The sequence below is a fragment of the Hippoglossus hippoglossus genome, chromosome 9 (assembly GCF_009819705.1).
Source record: "Hippoglossus hippoglossus isolate fHipHip1 chromosome 9, fHipHip1.pri, whole genome shotgun sequence".
Lineage (NCBI taxonomy): Eukaryota > Metazoa > Chordata > Actinopteri > Pleuronectiformes > Pleuronectidae > Hippoglossus > Hippoglossus hippoglossus.
Window position 1 is genome coordinate 7,413,472 of NC_047159.1, and position 19,468 is coordinate 7,432,939.

At 38.9% G+C, this 19,468-nt stretch overlaps 1 protein-coding gene and 1 long non-coding RNA gene across 4 annotated transcripts in view; one reads left to right on the plus strand and one right to left on the minus strand.

Moving 5' to 3' along the window:
* Positions 1–4,390, minus strand: part of LOC117767717 — a 20,698-nt gene extending 16,308 nt beyond the window's left edge. Inside the window, exon 1 of the long non-coding RNA XR_004614928.1 lies at positions 4,378–4,390. This is a non-coding gene — a long non-coding RNA (uncharacterized LOC117767717). The remainder of the gene's footprint in view (positions 1–4,377) is intronic.
* ikbkb (inhibitor of nuclear factor kappa B kinase subunit beta) overlaps positions 1–19,466 on the plus strand; it is a 19,706-nt gene extending 240 nt beyond the window's left edge. The window contains exons 2-23 of one of the 3 annotated variants that reach the window (XR_004614926.1): positions 1,324–1,445; positions 3,913–4,007; positions 8,643–8,763; positions 9,454–9,523; positions 10,820–10,908; positions 11,522–11,611; positions 11,703–11,827; positions 12,362–12,469; positions 12,555–12,684; positions 13,229–13,423; positions 13,519–13,633; positions 14,167–14,290; positions 14,380–14,531; positions 14,700–14,761; positions 15,135–15,235; positions 15,326–15,375; positions 15,500–15,599; positions 16,438–16,585; positions 17,210–17,307; positions 17,681–17,774; positions 17,962–18,381; positions 18,802–18,812. Coding sequence is in view for 2 of the 3 variants with exons in the window: in XM_034595540.1 (XP_034451431.1) it covers positions 1,341–1,445; positions 3,913–4,007; positions 8,643–8,763; positions 9,454–9,523; positions 10,820–10,908; positions 11,522–11,611; positions 11,703–11,827; positions 12,362–12,469; positions 12,555–12,684; positions 13,229–13,423; positions 13,519–13,633; positions 14,167–14,290; positions 14,380–14,531; positions 14,700–14,761; positions 15,135–15,235; positions 15,326–15,375; positions 15,500–15,599; positions 16,438–16,585; positions 17,210–17,307; positions 17,681–17,774; positions 17,962–18,021 (2,232 nt within the window). In the remaining variant the exon portion in view is untranslated. Of the gene's footprint in view, positions 1–1,323; positions 1,446–3,912; positions 4,008–8,642; positions 8,764–9,453; positions 9,524–10,819; positions 10,909–11,521; positions 11,612–11,702; positions 11,828–12,361; positions 12,470–12,554; positions 12,685–13,228; positions 13,424–13,518; positions 13,634–14,166; positions 14,291–14,379; positions 14,532–14,699; positions 14,762–15,134; positions 15,236–15,325; positions 15,376–15,499; positions 15,600–16,437; positions 16,689–16,993; positions 17,090–17,209; positions 17,308–17,680; positions 17,775–17,961 lie in introns of those variants that run through there. The other 2 variants (XM_034595540.1, XM_034595541.1) reach the window with 2 other exon arrangements.
* Positions 19,467–19,468: the final 2 nt, after the last annotated feature.

A 19,468-nucleotide genomic window follows, 5' to 3' on the forward strand; every position in this document is an offset into this window, starting at 1 on the left:
GTATTTACCTTTTTGACGCGGTTATCTGCTTTCAAATAAAAACGGGGAAAACAAGAACTTAAACTTCAGGAAACAACAACAGAAAGAAAAGTGATGTTTGTGTTCAGAGCGGTGATATCAATATGAAACATGGAGGTGAAGAGGAAGCGGTGTGGTTCATGCTGGTTCTTTACATCGTGTGAACTGTATTTAGTTCAATGGCGATTGATGCAACAAACAACATTTAGCTTAGCTTCAGTTCATACACAACCACAGTCATGTTTGTAGACTTTTAAATAGAAGATGAGGTATTAAATCAACTCTATACAGAATATTTGTAATAAATCAGCTATTATTTATATTATCATTACCATCCTATTGTTACTATTATTACTAATATTGTTAGTAATGTTAGTATTCCTATTAAACACATACTGTAAACAGTTTTTATTGTATTTTTATAATGCTTTTCAGACCATTTAATTCAGACAGCAGCAGCAGAAACAACAATAACTGATTTAGATGATTGTATATAAAGTCTATAGCACCTTATATACTGTTAGAGATCATTTCACACCCACACAAACATCTTTTAGAATAGAAATGAGGAAATATCAATGTATATAGTATTTGTGTGTCTATAAGAGTTTAAAACAAAATCACCATGTCAGTGATGATGAACAAATTATGTTATAGCAGCACTTTTGAGGCATTTTCTGCACTGTAATAATAATAATAACTTTATTTGTATAGCAAACAAGGTTACAAAGTACTTCACAGAAATCCATAGCAAAAATGGTATTCAGTTCAATTCAATTTTAAGAGCCAAATCATAACATAGAATATCAAGACCTTAACATGTATAGAGGAACCCAACAGGCCCCACAATGAGCAGCACTTTGGTGACTGTGGAGATGAAAAACTTCACTGTAACAGTTTATTTTCATACAGCAGAATCTTAAAGAAAAACAACATTAAAGCAGACTCCATTATTTTAAGTGTCAAAGTCGTGTCAGTATGCGAACACCAAGACCCTGAAAATGAGGCACAAAGGTGGATAAAATATCAATATTATTCCTAATGATTTATTTATACCTGTGCTTTTCCAACTGTGAGGAATCAAAATGACATATAGCAACAACCTGCAGTTCTATGGTCTATTCTGCAATTGGCTCATATCAGCAGATTTCACAGAATAAATCCTCATGACTGTGGCAAAGTTACATCCCCATTTTTCATGTATCCACTGTATTTGTATTTATTTATTGCTGGTGCGAGCCTCACAGAGCCACTAGTGTGACTGTGTACTGAGTTGTATCCTTGTTATCTGCTGTGCTGCTGTAGGACCAGCTGAGGAGGCCATGAATCGAGTTCCCCTGCAGCAGCAGCAGAGCTGTGGGTCCTGGGAGCTGAAGGAGCGGCTGGGAACTGGAGGCTTTGGGAATGTCACAAGATGGCAGAATAAGGTACACAGTCTGCACGCTTTTCAGTGATAGTGGAACGAATGACTGGAAAATCCTCTGAGATGCCGATGTTTAATGAACATAGATTGACTGTGCTCAGATGAATGATTAATTAAGTCGCCTTAGCATTCCACAGCAGACGTCAGCAACATTGTGGCGGGGTCTCTCTTAAAAACTCCTCAAAGAGTGTGAAAACACAGGCGTAGTAAAAAAAAAAAAGGGTTGTTTTCAATTTATTTTCAGCCGGCTCTCCAAGGTGCTCGTGGACATTTACAAGAAATACAAAACAAAATAATTTAAAATCAAACCGACAGGAAAAACTCTTGTCTAATGCTCTCATGAGCTCTGACGTTATCTTCTCTGTAACTGGATTCAGACTCCCCTGTCAGGGCTTGAAGCTGCCCTTTTCAACCTTTAGCTCCTCCCACCGGGCTTAATTACTAATTCAGACAAAATTATCTGCAAAACCAGTGCTTGAAACAAAAATAAAAGTTTACAATGAAGTCTTTGCATGTCACCAAATAAATCATCTTTAAACAAATCAAATGACTTTTATAAACAAAAAGGTATCAACTATAAACAGTACAACTCTTATTAATTATCTTTAAAAAAACACAACCGGAAACTATTTAAACAAACAGGAAGTTATGCCCTGTTTGTTCCCTCTAACTTTACCCTGACGGCGAGATGAACGCGCCGCGTCCCTAAACCGCTGGTAAGTGACTGTGTGTGTGTGCGTATGTGTGTGCAACCCAGATGCGGAGCTGACGAGTGTGCACCCTCGGTCACCCCACAGCTAAACAGAGTAGGTGATGGTTAAATAGTGATCAACTAGGAACTGTAACAGGAAGCGCGAAAATGCTTGTCGGCGTGTGTGTGGTTGTGTGTACGTGTGTGCGAGTGTGTGTGCGCGGAGCAGCTCCGTCACATTATCCCCCTCCTCCCTGAGATTGGTGCTGTGCGGCAATCTGGACAGGTAGTCTGCCACCACATTGGTCTTGCCTGACCGATGTCGGATGATGAACCTGAAAGGCTGGAGTGAGAGGTACCATCGGGTAAGACGACTGTTCATCAATAGTGACAGATTTAACTGTCACTATTGATGAACAGTCGTCTTACCCGATGGTACCTCTCACTCCAGCCTTTCAGGTTCATTGCCATGTTTAAACATACATTTTGTCAGGTAAACCAATTTATATAAAACTAGTACAAACAATAAAAAGCCATACACATTACAAATTAAAGTCTTTATTGTCTTACATATAAATCTTGTAACTTTAAAATGCCATCTTGAAAATCCTTGGACAGATGTTTCCTCGTTGAGTTCAGTTTGCTAAACCTTGAGAACAGTTTGCACTGTGTGAATTGTTGTGAGAACTCAAATCACTTGTTTGTTTCACAAGTCTGTGTTGTATGGGTTACATAGAAATTTCCCAATCTAAATGACAAACTGTCATAAACATAACCACAATGACATAACTTTCAATTGAAATCTCTGTTTTAGAGAATTTGCTTCATTTCAAGACTGGGTTTTCACCTGCATGATTTTTGAAACCAGTATGACATCAGTCCAGGAAGTTCTGTAATTACCTCAGTAGAAATAGTGTCAGTATTGTTAGGATTTGACTGTAATCACCGGATGAGAGTCAGGGGAAACCATGGGAATATGAAAACGCCTGCTTAGTGGAGCTTCCTTTTTCCTCTCTAAGAATCATCATCGATGGCGTTACTCACACTCACAGCAAACTTAGAACTTTCCTTGATCCAGGCAGCTTGAAAATATGCAAAAATAAAAATGGAATTTCTCATCCCCAGTTTGTTTTTTATAAAAACAATCTCTGTTGACGACTGCTCTTTTTTTTAACTTTTAGCTCTATCAGAGTTTGTCTTTCTGAAATCTGTTTTTGAGCTCATAAACTGATATTGTGTCACTCAATTATTAAATCAGTTAGTTTACATTGTCATATAATTTGTTCTACTGCTATTAACAGTATTTCAAAAGTTCTCACTGTGCTGATCATCGGTGCCACTCCAGACTGGGTAGTGGAGGAAATGGGAAACACAGGAAGAAAATGCGGGAAATGAAGAGGGCACTGCTGTGATGACTAAACTTCCTGTATAGGAAATTTCCAACAATATTGTGGGTTATTATTAGTTTACAGGTCATATTATAGGAAGTGGGGTTAGTGCCTTTTCCTTAATGATGTCATGAGAACACGGTAATGATATGTAACTGTGTTACTCATCTTTTTCGGAATACATGCCGTCAAATGCCCAGTGTGTGTTTGGTGCTCTGCGAACAACAATGCATGTTATGTTTTTTGTCATTGTATGAACTCCCTTCTCTATCTCTTATCTATTATCTGTTTATCATCAAAAAGAAAATAAGGGTTTTCAGCCAAATTGGACATACAAAATGATCATTTATTTTGTATTTAAGTTGCGTACATGTGTGTGTGTGTGATTTCAGGACACAGAGGAGCAAATCGCTTTAAAGCAGTGTCGCCAGGAGCTGAGCGAGAGAAACAAAGAGAGATGGTGTCTGGAGATCCAGATCATGAAGAGGTGAGTGGCACCTTTAGTTGCATCAAACCACAATCCACCACACTAGAAACATGACATGACACAATGTTCTATAAGGGTCGTTGACGTGACGCCTATATATTCTGACTGCATTTTCTTCTGTTAAAAAAAGGTTTAAATACATAAAGAAATACCATATATATGTAGTGCCTGTCCCGTATATGTACACACATTAAATTTCCCAAAACCGTTAGTTATTTAAATGTTCCTGTTTTTTAAAGTGTCAAAATATCATGTGGTGCAACCGTCGGGCCATGACTGCTGTTGTGAAAACTTCTTTGAAATTACTAAAAATCTGAAATGACTCAAAATCTAAGCATTTGCATTTATATTTCCATCATAGTATACAAACAAACTTTGTCCGATGATGTCCATTTTATGAAATATCATGTGGTGACCAATCAAGAAATGACCAATTTGGGACTTTGATGTTGAAATCTATTCAAAGACAGGAAGTTGCATCATAAACCATTTTGCCAAGGACCCATGGAAGCAGCAACAGGTTTGTAACTCTCTCAAATTTGGAAAAAAATAATGTAGTTGCCACATTTGGATATCATGTGGTATGACCTCAAAAAAACTATGGATTCTAAGTTATTTCTAAAAATATATATTTTGATTATAAATTTCATAGTGACCTTTTGTGCTGACCTAGTTTGTTTTATTTAGGAGTCCAGTTCTGTGCCTGGGAATTTTGACTGAACTAGAAAAATATCATGTGGTGCGACCAAATGTGGTGCGACCACTGCAGAGTGTTTTACATGACAGATATGTCTTAGATTGGGAGTTTTGGGGCTTTTTTAAATTCAATTAATGATTTATATACATAAAGTACTTTATTTTAGTATTATTTGGAAAATATTTCTATGCAATTAGAGTATTTTTTTCTAATATTTCAGAAAAACAGTTTATGTTTAATTTTTGTACAATATCATGAATAAATACCACCCCAAAATGTAACATGTAATTTTATCTCGGTTATTATGAATTTAGTAGTAATTTATTATTTATTTATGTGTTTATTTATTTATAACTGTTTAAATTTATTTGACCAGATGCCACTTCCAAGCAAAATAAAAACCGCTCGCCATGTGCAGCGTGTTAATTCTGACCCTGTAGCGGAGAACCTTACTCAGAGAAGAGAAAGGTATGTTAAAACATTTTTAAAAAGTGAAAACTACAAATAAAGCAACATGAAGTACATATTGCTCTTATGTGTTTTTCATTACTGGACGAAATGCATATTTGCATTAAAATGTTCATCTATCATTAGTCCAAAAGAACTTATTGATTTATGGCATGACATTACATATCTTTTTCAGCTACAAGAGAAATAAACAGCAGGGAGAGATTCCATATGCCAAGTCAAGTGAGTTGACAGAGAGAGAGAGAGAGAATCAGAGAGAGAACTGGAGGGCTGCATCCGGCGCTTACAGAGAAAGTACAAATATGGCAAACGCTGTGTTCGACCTTACGCCGCCATCTATGGAAACATCCCACCAGTTCTGGTTGATGTAGATGTAGCACAAGAGCAGCCAGTTTAATGAAATGTTGGTTCACAACAATGTGTGCTGCACTTAAACGTTCTTGATGAGATTTTTATTTAAAAAAATGTTTAGGAAATGTTTGTGTTCATGAAAATTCTATGAAATTTTAATAAAATCTGGTTTAAGTCAAATTTTTGCATGGAATTTATTGTTTATTGATCTTTTTAAACGATAGGAGGTTTTCATATCATTTGGAGCGACCACTCATCATGTGCTGCGACCAATAATACCAAGACCTGTATTAAATTTAAAGTAAAATATAAAATTTCTGTGGCTGAAATATTAATCAGTATGCTTAAATGAATGGTATTTTTTAAACATTTTTATCAATTTTATGCACTTTACCGGAAAAATAAGTCTGTTAACTACATTTAATAAGGGGACGGTGACATTATAGAACAAAAATATGAGATCATTATTTACAAAAACTCTAAAGAAATGCAACTACTTTGTTACTAATGACTTTATATTATTGAGAAATTGTAAAAAAAATCGAAGCATATTAAGGAAATTGATTCATTTTAAGATAAATTACGGTCGCACCACATGACATTTTTTAAGGCCACGGCCAATTCATCTAGATGGAAAAACACTAAAATCAAATCATTTGACATTTTCATATGATTTGATGTGTACACAACATTCCTAATGTTTGAATAATTATAATAGATATTCTTTTTTTTTGTATTTTAAAATTGGCCTGTTGAAAATCCTTATGAGTCATTGACCCATAAACAGACATGAACATATAAGTAAATCAACACAGTAGTTTTTATAGAGTCAGACTGATATCATGTGTAACAGGTCAGACCCAAATCTCAGAACAGATCACAAAGACGAGGAGGTTTAAATGATGATGAATTTATCTTAAACAAAAATGTGCGTGTGCTTCACAAGAGGTGTGTAATGAGCCGAGCTGATCAAAAACTAGGCTCAGGGAAGAGTGAATCTGGGGAGGGTCCAGGTGGAGTCCAGGGGATTAGTGTGGAGCTGGTGATACTGGCAGGTGGAGGAGACAGGTTGACAAGCGGGTTACTGTAACTGGTAACCTTTTGGCCAAAGAGTGAATACTACACCATTTTAGCAAAGAGGTAGTGATCCAGCCGGTCCTACACAGCATTCAGGTGTGGAGTTAAATTTCCTGATGAGGAGCCGGTATGAAGGCAGATTGGTGGGAGGAAACAGGAAGTGGGGGTCAAACCCAGCCAGCAGCGCACACGACCAGGAGGAGAAAACCAAGCAGGGACAAGTGTCCAAAAACAAAAATGTCCCTATCATTAACACACTTGAATGTAATGTTATCTATGTTGTATATTGAATATGTTGGCCTAATCTGTCATTCACAGTGTTAAGCTTACAGAGGTTTACAGGCAGTGACCTTATGTGTTAACATCTTTCAAATCAATCTTCAGATATTTGTTCTGTGATCTGCAGAGAGTAAAATATACCAGATTTACCAACTGTTTTGTTTGATGACGGCATTTCACTCAAGCTTGTCTCTGTTTACTGAAGGTTCAGGTGTCTTTCTCCACAGCACCTTAATGTGACACATTTGTTTCTTCAGCTTGTCTGAAGAAATTGGTGATTTCCCCATTACGTTTTACCGTCTGAACTTCTTCATACTTTGCCTTAAAGCTTGTTTTGGCATGTGAGACGAAGAAGAGTTTTGGTTTGACTTGTTGTGACTCACTGTTGTATATTCCATGACAAGCTGGGTGCTTATGAGTTTGACATCACATGTGACACCGGTTTAGAAACCACTGTTTTCTTTTCTATTTCACCGAAATAGAAAAGTAAATCACACAAGACATAAAATAGTTAGAACAGCGTGGAGTCTGGGTTATTCTGGTCATTTGGTGGTTATTTCTAACTGACTAATGAGCCGCCTCCTCATTTTACTCTGGTTTGTTGTGTGTTGTGTTTCCACACACGTCTGTGACATCTATTAGCACTTTCAGTTTTGGTGTTGGGTCACTGGAGTTGAATTGTAGCTCATGCTGGTTTTTTTTATTGTCTGTGAAATGTAAGATTTGTGTGTTTTTTATCATTTGTTGGTGCAGCCATGAGTATAAACCCACTTCTTTTCTAATCCCAATTTAACAAGTGTGTTGTTTTCAGACTGACACAACCGCAACTTTCACGTGCACCCACGCTCGACTCGTGGAAGAACCACAGGGCAGGGGACAAATACATGGCAACCCACCATTATATTATTACAGCTACTTAACAAAAGATGGTAACATGCACATACACTTAAAAACACATCCCTCTCACAGTGTTTTTGAGTTGTGACGTGTTTATAGAGAGTGAATTGCGTCTGCTGAATGTTTAAGCCTAAAACCAAGAAAGAAAAACAATTTATTTATCCCACGACCTCATGCAGGTTCACAGTTAATCCCACTCTCCTAAACTGTGACTCTATCCACTCTTCAAAGTGTTTTTTATTAATCCTCAGAGAGGCAGAACTAAGATAAGAGAAATATTTTTCACATGGGCAGCACTTAGAAAGGATCCTATCACAAACTGACTGTTCCACTTCTAATCTTGTCTAGATTTGATTGATGGTCATATAGCCAAACACTACAGTTATACAGAATAAAAACAATTTAACGACTGATGACTCATTATTCTAGTGAAGATTGAAGCTGTTGCAATGCACTGATCACGTGTTCAAATTTTATGGTTTCAGTGGAAAACAGTTTTCCCGCTGGATCTGGAATCACTTTGAGTTTGTCATCTTTAAATTTCTCTGTTTTGCTTACGATCAGAAAAACAAGAAATTTGAAACAGACAAAGTTATACAGCAGGTCAGAGGAAGGGGGGGGGGGGGGGGGGGGGGGGGGGTCATCTTTTTTTTTAACTGTTAGTTATTCACCATGAAATTTGATGGATTTTGTTAATTTCAAAAAGTCGATTCCAAAGCGGTCAAATGAAGAGCAACATACTGGGGGGAAAAATTGCTTGGTTTTTTTTCAACGTCTTCTTTAATTTCTTCTTTTTTCTTGTGACTAACGAGATGAGACATTGTGCCGCCTGGTTGACTGAAGTCTGCTCATCTCGTCTCTCTCAGGTTGGACAATGTTAACGTTGTTGCAGCCAGAGAGGTTCCTGAGGGAATGCATGAGCTGGTGTCCAACAATGACCTGCCCCTGCTGGCCATGGAGTACTGCCAGGGAGGAGATCTGAGAAAGGTAAAAGTTTGGGATAAACCACATCACCAAACACATCAGTACAATCTTCAATTGATTATTTTATTCTCAAATTTTAATAAAACGTTAAAATATAATTTTTAAAAAACAGCATTTTTCTGAGAAGAAATAAATTCAGCCACATCACAACTAAAAACATAAATATCACTATTGCTTATAATGTTTTGTATTTTACTGAGTTTAAGATACTCGGGCGATTGCTTGCTGTTCATTCACGGAGGAGAAATCTAGAGCAGGTTTAAACAAACTGTGTGAATGTGCAGCCTGAGGCGTTGTTGGGGCCCATCTGCCAGCAGAAGAGGAAAAAGCCAAACATTACAAACCACAGTGTCATAAAAATTTCAAAGCATCCCGGATGGTCAAGAAGTAAGCGGCCAATTTGGGGGCAGATTGGAAAACAGCACCATCCGTTTTTGTCAGGACTGTCACAAGTTTCCAGTAGCGGAAACATGTTTTTTTAAAGATGAATAAAAATGCTCCAACAAAATTACCTTATTAAAAAAAAAAAAGCTGATGTCCTGACAACTCTTATAAATCAAGAAAATAGCTGTTTTATCGCCAAATAAAAGGGCAGCAATTTCCAAAACACTATTAAATTGTCTCCTTTTATATTTTTCCTCCCGTGATTTATATTATTCAAGTATCAAGTGTCTGTGTTTGTGCTCCCTGCAGTATCTGAACCTCCCGGAGAACTGCTGTGGAATGAGGGAGGGCTCTGTTCTGATTCTGTTACGCGACATCTGTGAGTATCAGCTTCAACATGACTGTGATTAGATCTTTAACGTTGTGCATGTGTTAGAGTGAGAGATTGGTTGAATAAGCTGGCAGTGTGATTAGTTTCCTGTAGTATGGTCATCATGGTCGTCACACTATTATGATGTCACCAATGACCGGTAACCACCACCCTCTTAGTCACGCCGCCGCATCTGCTCAGGCGCTCGCAGGTTTGCGTCAACAATCGGACACTCAAGTACGAGCGCTCGCATCAACAACACATTGTATATTACATGCTCTATAAACAGGTTGGAGAGAGGACACATATGGTAGCTATCACACATGTTTAGAATGGAGAGTACAGTGAGATGTGCACACACACACACACACACACACACACACACACACACACACAAACACACACTTTCACACAGAACCACCTTTTCCTGTTACCCACTCGTTTCCTGATAATGAGTGATCCCCTTTAACTGCCCGTCCACACCCTCAAGCTCACACACTGATACGCACAGTTACACACCCATACATTTAGCTGCCCTAAGGTTACGAGTTCCGCTTCATTGATCTCTCATTGCCAGCACACGCACGAGTCACTCTTTGACGCAAGTGAGGTGACACTACTGCATGAATTCAGACAAAGCCCATTAGCCTTTAACTTGGGTTTCACTGGACTAAAGACTTAGGTATGTGTATATACACGAGTCTTATCCTCTTTAGAGTGGAATACCTATTTACATCACTGCAGTACAGTGAGAAGTTAGACCATAGATGTTATATAAAGATGGACAACATGCCAACAAGCCAAAACATCTGGATCGCCCTCTGGTGGCTAGCTGCAGTGTAGGTCATAAACCTAGCCTCCTCCTTGTTAGTAGATGGGACAGGAACAAAATAAATGTCGAAGTACATGTTAAAAAACATTTTCTCAAAGACAGTTCCTGTCGGTTTATGTGGTTCTTATCACAACCATGTTTGTTCAAGTGTTAATATTTCCGGTAAGTTTTCGATGCTAGAAAAATGGGGTGAAACATAACTATTACCTATTACCTTCTAAATTAGGTGACTATGTATTTGCGACGCTGTTTATAAATAACCTCAAACATATCTTTGGCATTGCTGTACTACAATTTATGTCCTTTATATACATTTTGCTTAATGTTGTATTTCTGACTGCCAGTTTTTCGGTCCATGTTACAGTTTACTTCTTCTATTAATTGGCGTGTATGTAAGTGGAATGCAGGCAGCACTAACTCTGCCTTCGTCTTTTTCTTTTCCGCTCTCGTCTCTTCCCCCTGCTCTCCCGCAGCTTCGGCTCTGACCTACCTCCACAATAAAAGGATCATCCACAGAGATCTGAAGCCAGAAAACATTGTGCTGCAGCAGGGAGAGAAGAGAGTGAGTTAAAGACCCTGTGAACCATCTTCTTATGACAACTACACCCAAACCACAACAAAGAGGTCATATAAAGGCTTATTTGCTTCTATGTGGCTTATGTGGAATAAGTGCAGGGGACTTGTCTCTCTCACATCCACATGTTAACACTCACCAGTTGAGCAGAATGTTGCTGCACTGAATATTTACTGTGGAAAACTGAATCCCTTAACTTATGCTTGCAGTTACGAGGCTGCATTGTCCTTACCTTCCTCCGTGGGGCCCCCTTCTAATTTGTTATGGAATAAATCATGTTATTCTCCAGCCTGTAACAGGACACAGGAAAATGAAAAATGTTATAGAACTGAGGCTAGACGTATTAAAAAGGTCATATATCCATGTTTATGCGCAGTGCTGTGTTTATAGTTTATAGAAATGTAACCAATCAAACTTTATCTGCACTAAGTTTATAGTTTTGCATGAAGACTTCTTTTTGTCTTGCATACCAGAGCAACAGCAAATCCAACACACAGACGTTGATTTTGTGGTTTCGGGATTTTAAAGGACAAATTGTCAAACTGTTCCTACTATAGTTTGCTTATAACATGTTTTTCTTTACACTTTCCCCTAATTTCAGTTGATCCACAAGATTATAGATCTTGGCTATGCCAAAGAGCTGGACCAGAGCAGCCTGTGCACATCATTTGTGGGAACTCTGCAGTACTTGGTAAGCGTTGGACATGTTTTACACATCATTTTCCTTCTGTGTTTCTCGACAGAAATACCTTTACCTGGTGCTTTTCTTTCCCATGTCTCAGGCTCCGGAGCTCATTGATAGGCAGAAGTACACAGTCACTGTGGACTACTGGAGCTTTGGGACCTTGGTGTTTGAGTGCATTACTGGATATCGTCCTTTCTTACCGACCTGGCAGCCCTTCCCCTGGTAGTACCACTTTTCCAACAATTTCACAAAATCACAAAGGAAATGAAGTAATGTTTTCCAAAACTAGTTTCAGAGTGACTCATTTCAAAAGTTCCACCATTTGACCCATCTCAAATTTCCCTTTTTTTGCTTTTGCACCTCTGTCACTATAGTCTATGTTTTGAAAGAAGCAGAACAATGACATTTTTCAATGTTAAGAAATGATAAGCTTAATTCCAAAGGAGTGTTATTGTTACGTGAAGGACTTTGACACACAATGAATAACATTGAATACAAAAATAAGCAAGAGTTGCCAGAGCAAAGAATTGCAGGATATGTGGGTTGTGCCAACTGCAATGGCCTTGGTGCCTCTATAATATGAAGAAAAATATACAACTCCACAGGGGTGTGGGTTACATAGAGGAAAAATACTCCCCGTTTATTACATGAAACGTTCTCAGGTTAGAAATCAAATTGATGAAAAGACAAAGATATGCAACTCCAGGCCTCATTTTTAGAGCTTTTCTCTCATATAACCCACCTGTGTGATTTCAGGTACAACAAACTGAGGCTAAAGGAGGATCATGATATTGCTGTCTATGAGGCCCTCTCAGGGGAGGTCCGCTTCTCCCAATCTCTGCCCCAGCCCAACAACCTCAACAGGTGGTTTCATCTGTGACACACCAACACATGCACATAAACATGACTCTAATTACCTCAGTCTAATGTGATAACTGTTGTTTGACAGTCTGTTGCTGAAGAAGATGGAGAAGTGGCTGCAGCTGATGTTTAAGTGGTCGCCTCAGGAGAGAGGAAAAGACCCCAAAGCTACGCCCAGCGACTGCTTCTCCCAGCTGGAGATTATCCTGCAGCTCAAGGTTGATTAAGTAATTCATTAATTTATTCTTTCACTCTCCTCTGTGTGAACATGTTTATTTAATGTAAACCTCATGGACTGATGGTGCAGCTGTAGTGAAATGTAAAGTTTAGAAGAGTTGCCTTTAAAGGGATTGTTCACCTGTTTTTTTATTGCTTTAGACTGTAAAATGATGATGGACGACACATCTTCATTTCCTCACACTATCCAGAAATGAAGCTAAAATGTCCTGGATCTGAATGCCACCATCTTGCACATTTGATTCTGTGCAGTAGTAATTAGGGGATGGGATCTAAAATGACAGAAAAAATCGTTGATAAAAATGTATTTGACGTGTACTCTGACTTTTTAGTTTGTTCCATGTCCCATCCACTAACATAGAGGAGGTGGGATTTATGACCTATACTGCTGCCAGCCACCAGATGGCAGTCAAGGTGGCTTGACTTTTGGAGAGCAGTCATGTCGTCCATCTTTATATGCAGCCAAGAGCTCAGAACAGCACATGTACTTGTCTTCATGTGCGTTGTCCTTCTCGCTTCCCTCAGCTGGTTCATGTCCTGAACATGATGTCCGCTAAGATCCTGATATACTCGGTCTCGGACGATGAGACTGTGGCCGACCTGCAGCTGAGAATAAAAGAAGACACTGACATCCCTGCAGCCAATCAGGAGCTGCTGCTGGAGGCGGGATTAGTCTTGGAGCCTAATGGACTGGCCACGCAGTGTGCCGTGGATTACAAAGTAATATTTAACATACACTGTACACACATTTAACAACACATTGTGATAATGGATTGAGTCATAGTATAATTATGTGTGTATATATGTATCTGTAGGAAATAGATGGGCGACGGACAGACTTGCCCCTGGTCTTCCTGTTTGATCGCTCCTCTTGCAGTTATGAGCCTCAGTTTACTCCTCGCACCCTCCCAGAAAACATCCGCTTTGCCCGTGAGTTTTTTTCTCAACTACGGATATTGAAAAAGTACAATGTTAGCAATGTCTTGTTTTGTGATGTTTTTTTTTATCTTTGTGTCATTTATTTGCATTTTTGCATTTTTTTCCAGTTGAAGTTTTGTTTTGGGTTTGTGATAAATTAAGTAAATAAACAAACAAGTTTTGGATATGGACAAATTATGTTCAATATGATAAATCGCCACAAATCAGCGGAGGTTTGGGTGTATTTGCTCCACATTCACTAATAATACAAAGAGAAAATAAACATGGGACAGATCCAAATTCTTTAAGTAGAATAGTATAGTTATAGTTGTGAGATAAGCTGTAGAAAGGGTTTTTATATGAACCATACATTTGATCTTATCTAATTCTCTTATCTGCCAGAACTGAAATTTCTCTGAGGCAAAACTCTGACTACAAACTGTTGATTGAAATAAGATAACAGTAAACATCTGTTGCTTCTCTCTAACTTTTGTGTGTGTGTGTGTTTGTGTGTGTGTGTTTCTTTGTCTCTGTCTTTCTCATAGAAACGAATCCCCTGCACCCTCTGGCTTACAGCCCTCTGAGGAGGACTTGTGGCCAGGCGTGGCAGACCATCTTCTCCCTGAAGGAAGACTGGCAAAGACTGCAGCAGGGGCAGAAAGCTGCCATGTAGGACATACACAGAACTCTCACACACAGCAGACACGTCTATGAACTGTTGGATAAAACAAACACATTTCTTCTTCTGGTTCTTTCAGCATGAGCCTGCTGAGGCACAACTCTTCACTGTCCAAACAGAAGAATGAGATGGTGTCCATGCACCAGAGGCTCATGGCCAAGCTTGACTTCTTCACCACCAGCCTTCACATAGACATGGACAAATACCAGGAGCAGACAGCCACCGGGATCGGTATTATACCCAAATATATACCAAAACATCTTGATAGATAGAAGGGAGTTACATTACAACTGCGTTTAAACTACTGTCGGTAGCTTGAGAGCCAGGCAGAAAGTGCACGTGAATGTGTCGAACAATTCAGTTTACCACCTACTAATGATAGTCTTTTTACATCTGTAGCATCAGAGAAGCTCCTCTGTGTGTGGAGGGAGATGGAGCAAACTGCTGCCGGCTGTGGTCAGGTAGAGTGTGCGTGCATGTATGTGTGTGTGTACTTGTGCTTACATCTTTGTGAGGACCATTTTAAGCATAGACCTTATGGCGTGAGGACATTATGAGAAACTGAGGACATTTAGAGCAGTTTTGGGAAAGTGAGGACAGTTTGGGCCGTCCTCACTTTTTCAATGGGCTGTTCGAGGGTTAAGATTTGCTTTGTGAGTTAGGTTTGGTTAGGTTTAGGCATTTAGTTGTGATGGTAAAGGTTAGGGTAAGGGGCTAAGGAATGCATAATGCCAATGAAGGTCCTCACTAAGATAGAAGTACAAGGTTGTGTGCGGGTGCAGTATTCACTTGTGCTGTAAAAAGACTAAAACCTGCGTGTGTGTGTGTATCCAGGCCAATGTGAGTGAATTGGAGGAAGAGATGATGCAGCTGCAGCAGGACATAGTGGATGTGCAGAGGCAGCCGTGGAGGAGTGGAGAGGCCCTGGACACATTGTAAGTCTGAACCAAATTTAACTGTAAAAGCAATGAAAACAACTGCTTTGTGATCTTTGATCATGCTCACGTCCCTGCTGTGATCCTCAGAGAGGGAAAGGCGATGGAGATGTTACGCAAACTCAGAGAGAAACCCAGAGGTTTGGATTTTTCATGCTTCCGCTCACTTTTTACCTAACACTCGTTATGGTGTTTCCATTTGAAAATAAACCTCCTTTTTTTTTTATTATTCTTCTGTCTTTCCTTTTCCCGTCCTTCCTTCAGACCAGCGGTGTCCAGGAGACAGTCAGGACGTGGTGCGCCTGGTGGTTCAGGCTGTGCAGTTCTACGAGAAGAAGCTCAAGGACTTCTACACTCACCTCAGGTACTCGCACACAAAATCCCCAGATCACACAAAACAGGACTCATTTCCCAGACCTACAAAAATCGAGCACGCCATTCTTCTCCAGAATAACCAATAAATTATGTTATTGTGTGGGGAAAATGTGGGCTGAAGAACTGAATGAGTCCTGACAAACTCAAGAGTTGCACTGCGTTAACCTGGTTTTTGAGAATCTGTGTATTTGTATAATTATGGAACATGATGTTGCCACAAAACTAAAACTTACTATTCCTACTGAGGCTGTGTAGAGCATAGCTGGTGCCAATACTAGTGACTTAACATTCAATGATATATTGTTTTTGATTCAGATAAATAACTATAATACACAATTAAGACCATTAATTAGTAGCCTCTGAAAGATTTGCCAAATTACATATTTTAAAATTTCATTGTAGGAAAAGCAGAGATGTGACTAATAACATATTCACAAACAGGAGAGTGAAGTATTTATAAATGTGTGTGGTCTAGACACAGCCCTGAGACGAGGTCTGCTCCGGCTGAATAATGGAAAACACTGATTCATATTTATAACTGTATTGTGATGGCCAAGTGCAAAAGGTGACAGATTTGTAACATTTAATTAAGAGCATAACTGACGTTTACAACTTGAGATTTGATTGTTTACTATCAAGTGTAAAAAATCACAACCCTATATTAATGAAAGATTTCATTCAACATTACACCATCACATCTGCGGTTTTAAATGAGTGTTTTAAAACGGCTTACACGTTATCCATAATAACTCATGATGAACAGGTACATTTCTTCCATATTGAGCCACTGTTCACCGCTGCCACACCACTGTGCGTGTGTTTGGCAGTAAGACCGCCGTGTGCCGTCAGCGTGTGATGGAGCTGCTGCCGAAGGTGGAGGGCGTGGTCCAGGAGATGGCCGAGAGCGAACAGGTCCTGATGAGTCTGCAGGAGAAACGACAGAGGGAGCTGTGGAACCTGCTCAAGGTCGCCTGTGTGAGGACACATGAACTGCTCACACACACACAGACATACTGCTTTCTTGATTGCATATAAACGTATATAACACCAGTACATCCACAAACTATAATGTGACTCAGTAGAGCTGCACCAAATTCCACATACTCAAATATCAGTCCCCTAAATATGCCTGATTTGTGAATTATTCCCTGGGAAACTGGGGAAAACATCAAAATGCCATTTCTTGCAATGTTAAAGAAACTGGTGGGGGAAAAATCCTGGATCCGCCCCTTTGTTCAGATCAAAGCCAAAATTTAATGGGTCCTTTCTTGGCCCTTGTTCCATCTTTCCACCAACTTCTTTGGAAATCTGTGTAGTTTTTGTGTAATTCTGCAGAAAAAAAAAAAAAAGGACATGGACAAAAACACAACTCTTTTGTGGAAGTAATAATTATCATAGGGTTGCAGGAAGTATACAGATACTGACAAGTTATAATAAACTCAAATTAGGTGGAATTTACCCATTTCCAATGAACACTCAGTCACATGACAAAAGCTGAGTCAATTCTATACAGTGACCGTAAGAATGTATGTCCCTTTCTCTTCCATGATAAGCAGGTGCTGTGTTAACTAAGAAAGTGCATCATCTTTTCTTTTGTAGAGTAAAGTTCGCAGCCCAGTGAGTGGGAGTCCTGATGGATTACGAACCACCTCGTCGGTGCCTCCTCTGCTGACCCCCAAACAAAGTTTACAGCAGTTGTGAGTGCACTTACACACACACAAACACACACACACACACACACACACACACACACACACACACACACACTCACACACTGGGGTTTAAAAGATGTTATGTATTCAGGGTATAAGACTTATTTTTCTGAAATATTATTATGAGCTACAGAAAATAAATGTTACTTGACATTTCACTGAGCCACTCAAATATTGGCACAGCTTTGAGAATTCTTTAGATATTTCTGAGGTTTTTAAACACAGCTTGAGTCAAAGTTGTGGGAGTCTTCTTCGTATACTGATGATCACCAGAGACTTTACAGTATAAACACTTGATGAACTCTTTATGTTATCGTGAGTAGCATCTTCATGAGTCAAACCCTGGTTGTGTCTGCAGGGATGAGTCTCTGGTGGAGCAGAGCAGAACGTTCGAGAGTCGACTGCAGAGTTTGCTGCAGGACACCATGCAGGAATCAGAAAACAGTATGGAGGTTTGTCCTCGCACACACACACACACACACACACACACACACACACACACACACACACACACACACACACACACACGACTCCCTCAGCTCTTATTCTCATCTTGTTTTGATGTCAAACAGCTTTAATTGGTTTTCTCTGAGTTATGTGGATGACTATTAAAGTTAAAACCCTTTGTTTTTGCCCCAGATGTTGAGTGAGTGGACGTGGCTGAACGGAGGCCAGAGTTTCTCCAGTGATCTCGCCTAAATTCAGTTTCATTCATGGATTACATGTGGTGCTGTGCTGCCTCTGTGTGGATGGGAGGTCGCACTGCACGGAGACGTGGTACCAGCTGTTCTGTCAATGTGAGTGGAGTAACAATGCAATAGATGCTGGCACATATTTGCTGAATGGGATTAGAGAGTAGGTACATCTGTTCACTGCCGATCATCAGAGCACTGAAGCCAATTATTACTGCAATAATGATTCACATCAGAGAAACTTCTAATATAATTATTTATTGACCTTATCTGTACGTTTTAAAAGAACCATCAAATGAGTTGGGGTAGAAGTGAACCTCATCATGCACAGTTCAACCCTTCCACTGATTTCATCAGATGATCCTAGGTGTAGGATGTGTAATTAAAATTAAAATGTTTGTAAAAACCCAGTTACAACATTCACAGTATGAGGAGAAGTTTGCTCGATATCCCAGAAATATATTTTAACCACAAATTTTCGTTTGAGAATACATGAATGTAAATAATGCGTTGCAGTGATCTGAAATATTTCCATCCTCTTTATTTGAAAATACTTTTGCACATTAATCACAAGTTAAAAAAACATATTTCAGTAGTATTTTAAAGATGTGTGTCAGGTAACATTTTTATCAGATTTTATTTGTTTCTTAATGCAGCATTGTTTTTTATTGCAAAATTTATTTTCACTGAATATTATGTAAGTTTATGAGTAAATATGAATGTGAATTTTTTTTTCTACATCCTCTGATAATGACAAAGGGGTTTAACACAAAAACAGGAGCACCAGCACAGTGTGGTGCAGTCCAGTTTCCCTGCAGTGATTTCAAGAGATTCAAAAGTTTTTAGTGTGACTCAATGTTTGTGGCGACGACACATGCATATCCCGTTATACTCCCTTGGCCTGGTTCAAGATGGTGTTGAGTACAGATGATTCATGGTCTAAAGCATAACTTTTGATTTTGAAAATGTTCTTTGTTGATTTTAAAAATGGTCAAATTTATTGTAAAACTGTGAAAACAGTTTGTAAGTTAAATAGATTTATGCAGTATTGGCCTTTTATTTGTATTGCATTTGAATCTGTGAATTTTAGATAAGACTGCTACAGCACAATGTTGTACGGCTGCATCATGAGATTTTTCACACTTACACATCCAATCTGTATCCTGAGTATTGTCGGTCGGCTGTACTGTACATAGATAATTCACAGTGATGAGAGATGTTACATTATCCTGATGGTTGTTTGTGTACATACTGTTACGATTGTATTAATGTCAGAATAACAGAATGTTAGACGACATCCCTCATTGAATTTTCTATCTTGAACAGTGTTTTATTTTTCTGTAAATGACGTCTTCTTCGATTCATTCCAATTTTTCTAAGGATGAGGCACAAGTTCTTCTTCCTTTGCTGTTTCATGTCAACCAAAATAAAATAAAAAAACACCCATTGATATG